Source organism: Protobothrops mucrosquamatus, unplaced genomic scaffold, assembly GCF_001527695.2.
Source record: "Protobothrops mucrosquamatus isolate PMUCROS unplaced genomic scaffold, P.Mucros_1.0 scaffold6939, whole genome shotgun sequence".
In the NCBI taxonomy this organism is placed as follows: domain Eukaryota; kingdom Metazoa; phylum Chordata; class Lepidosauria; order Squamata; family Viperidae; genus Protobothrops; species Protobothrops mucrosquamatus.
In genome coordinates, this window is record NW_015392751.1 from 1 (window position 1) to 1,606 (window position 1,606).

At 58.5% G+C, this 1,606-nt stretch overlaps 1 protein-coding gene across 1 annotated transcript in view; it reads left to right on the top strand.

Annotated features, from left to right (window-relative positions):
* Positions 1-1,169: 1,169 nt before the first annotated feature.
* The window catches only part of LOC107300405 (snaclec mucetin subunit beta-like), a 5,812-nt gene continuing 5,375 nt past the window's right edge, over positions 1,170-1,606 (top strand). The window contains exons 1-2 of the mRNA XM_015829738.2: positions 1,170-1,280; positions 1,445-1,606. Coding sequence (XP_015685224.1) covers positions 1,473-1,606 — 134 coding nt within the window. The 5' untranslated portion in view covers positions 1,170-1,280; positions 1,445-1,472. The remainder of the gene's footprint in view (positions 1,281-1,444) is intronic.

A 1,606-nucleotide genomic window follows, 5' to 3' on the forward strand; every position in this document is an offset into this window, starting at 1 on the left:
CGAGGGGGAGGAAGATGGGCGAATGACCCAGCAGCCCCTGCGCTCTTCCTGATGCCCCTCAGCTGAGCAGACAGGAGGCCAAACCTGGATCCGGCTTGTAAGGGATCCAACCTTGCTTGGCGCTGTTTTGGGAACAACAGCAGCTCCTTCCTGGTACAACAATTGCTCTTTTGTGAGTCTTGCCAAACCACTTTCAGGGTTCCCCCCACAACACCTGGCCCCGAGCAGAAGCCGGAGGTCCCTTCACTTCGGGGCTGCTGCCTGGACAGGGACAAGGACGGGACTGGGGGATTCTGGGAGGTGAAGTCCAGACCGCCTGAAGGGGCTAAGGCTGAGGAAGCACCTTTGAACCCCTGACCCTGGTTCCCAGAGGCCCAGCTTGCTCCGTCCCCCCCAAACACCCAGAGGGTCGACCCCACGGCTGGGTTTCGCTTGAGCAGCCACCTCCCCCCCCCAAGAAGCCAAGCGAAAGGGCCTCCTGGCCAAGGAACATGGGAGCTGTAGTGCAGGGCAAGTGGTGGTGAACGGCTGATTCTGCTCAGTTGCAAAGCAGAGATGGGGAAGGAGGTTGCAGGTTGAGGGTGGCAAGTGTCCCCCCCCCCGGCTCTGGGTCTTTGATGTGGGGCTGGGGGCTTCCCCCCCCCCGGCCCTCCCCAGATCAAATATGCCTCCTTTGCTGACATGGGCAGAAAACAGTTCAAGCTGTGCCATCCAGGGGCAAAATGCAGGCGGAGATTTTTCCAAACTGGGGGGGGGCAAGACTGAAGCATGGCAGGTAGCAGCCCCATCAGTCCTCCAAGCCCCCCTCCTCTCCAGAAATTCACCCTCTTCTAGCACTGATGATGTTCTCTAGTTGGGTCAGGAAACGTCTGCAAGGAAACACCCAGCTCAGGGATCTGTTCATTCCGGCAGGTTCTGAAGGATCCGGGGTGCTTTCCTTTGGATTGCTGCACCGAGCAGGGGCTGGGCTGGATGACCTCAGGGAACATTTCAAACTGTAGGATTCCCTCCGTGACATCCGTCCTGGCAGAGAGTGAATCCGTCAACTTCTTTTGTGCAAACACAACTACTTCCTGATCGGTAGCCACGAAAATCCGTTCTCACACAGAGCTTTTTCTCCCACCGTCCCCCCCCCAGAAATCCTCCCCCCCTTCTTTGCCTATAAATGCCTCCGTTCCCCTCCCAGGAGGAAAGCCTGGAGTTGCCTCTGAGCAGATTTGCTACCTGTGGAGGCTGAGGGACAGGTGAGTGCGGCTCTCCCACCTGTGGGCACCTGACAGGTGAGGCTCCCTGCATTACATCGCTCCTGCCACTCTCTCTGTCTGTCTCTCTGTCCTTTACAGAGCAATGCAGGATTCACTTTGACCCCCCCAAGGCTGCTGCATGATCTCAGGTTGGACTTCCCCCCCTCTCCCCCCCCTTTCCTCTCTCTCCCCCCCCCCAGTTCTCTCTGCAGGAAAGGAAGGAAGACCATGGGGCGATTCATCTTCGTGAGCTTCGGCTTGCTGGTCGTGTTCCTCTCCCTGAGTGGTGAGTTCGAGCAGGGTTCCTCGTGTCCGGAGAGGCCAACGCTCTCCCACCTCCGACCTCTTCCTGATTTGACCCC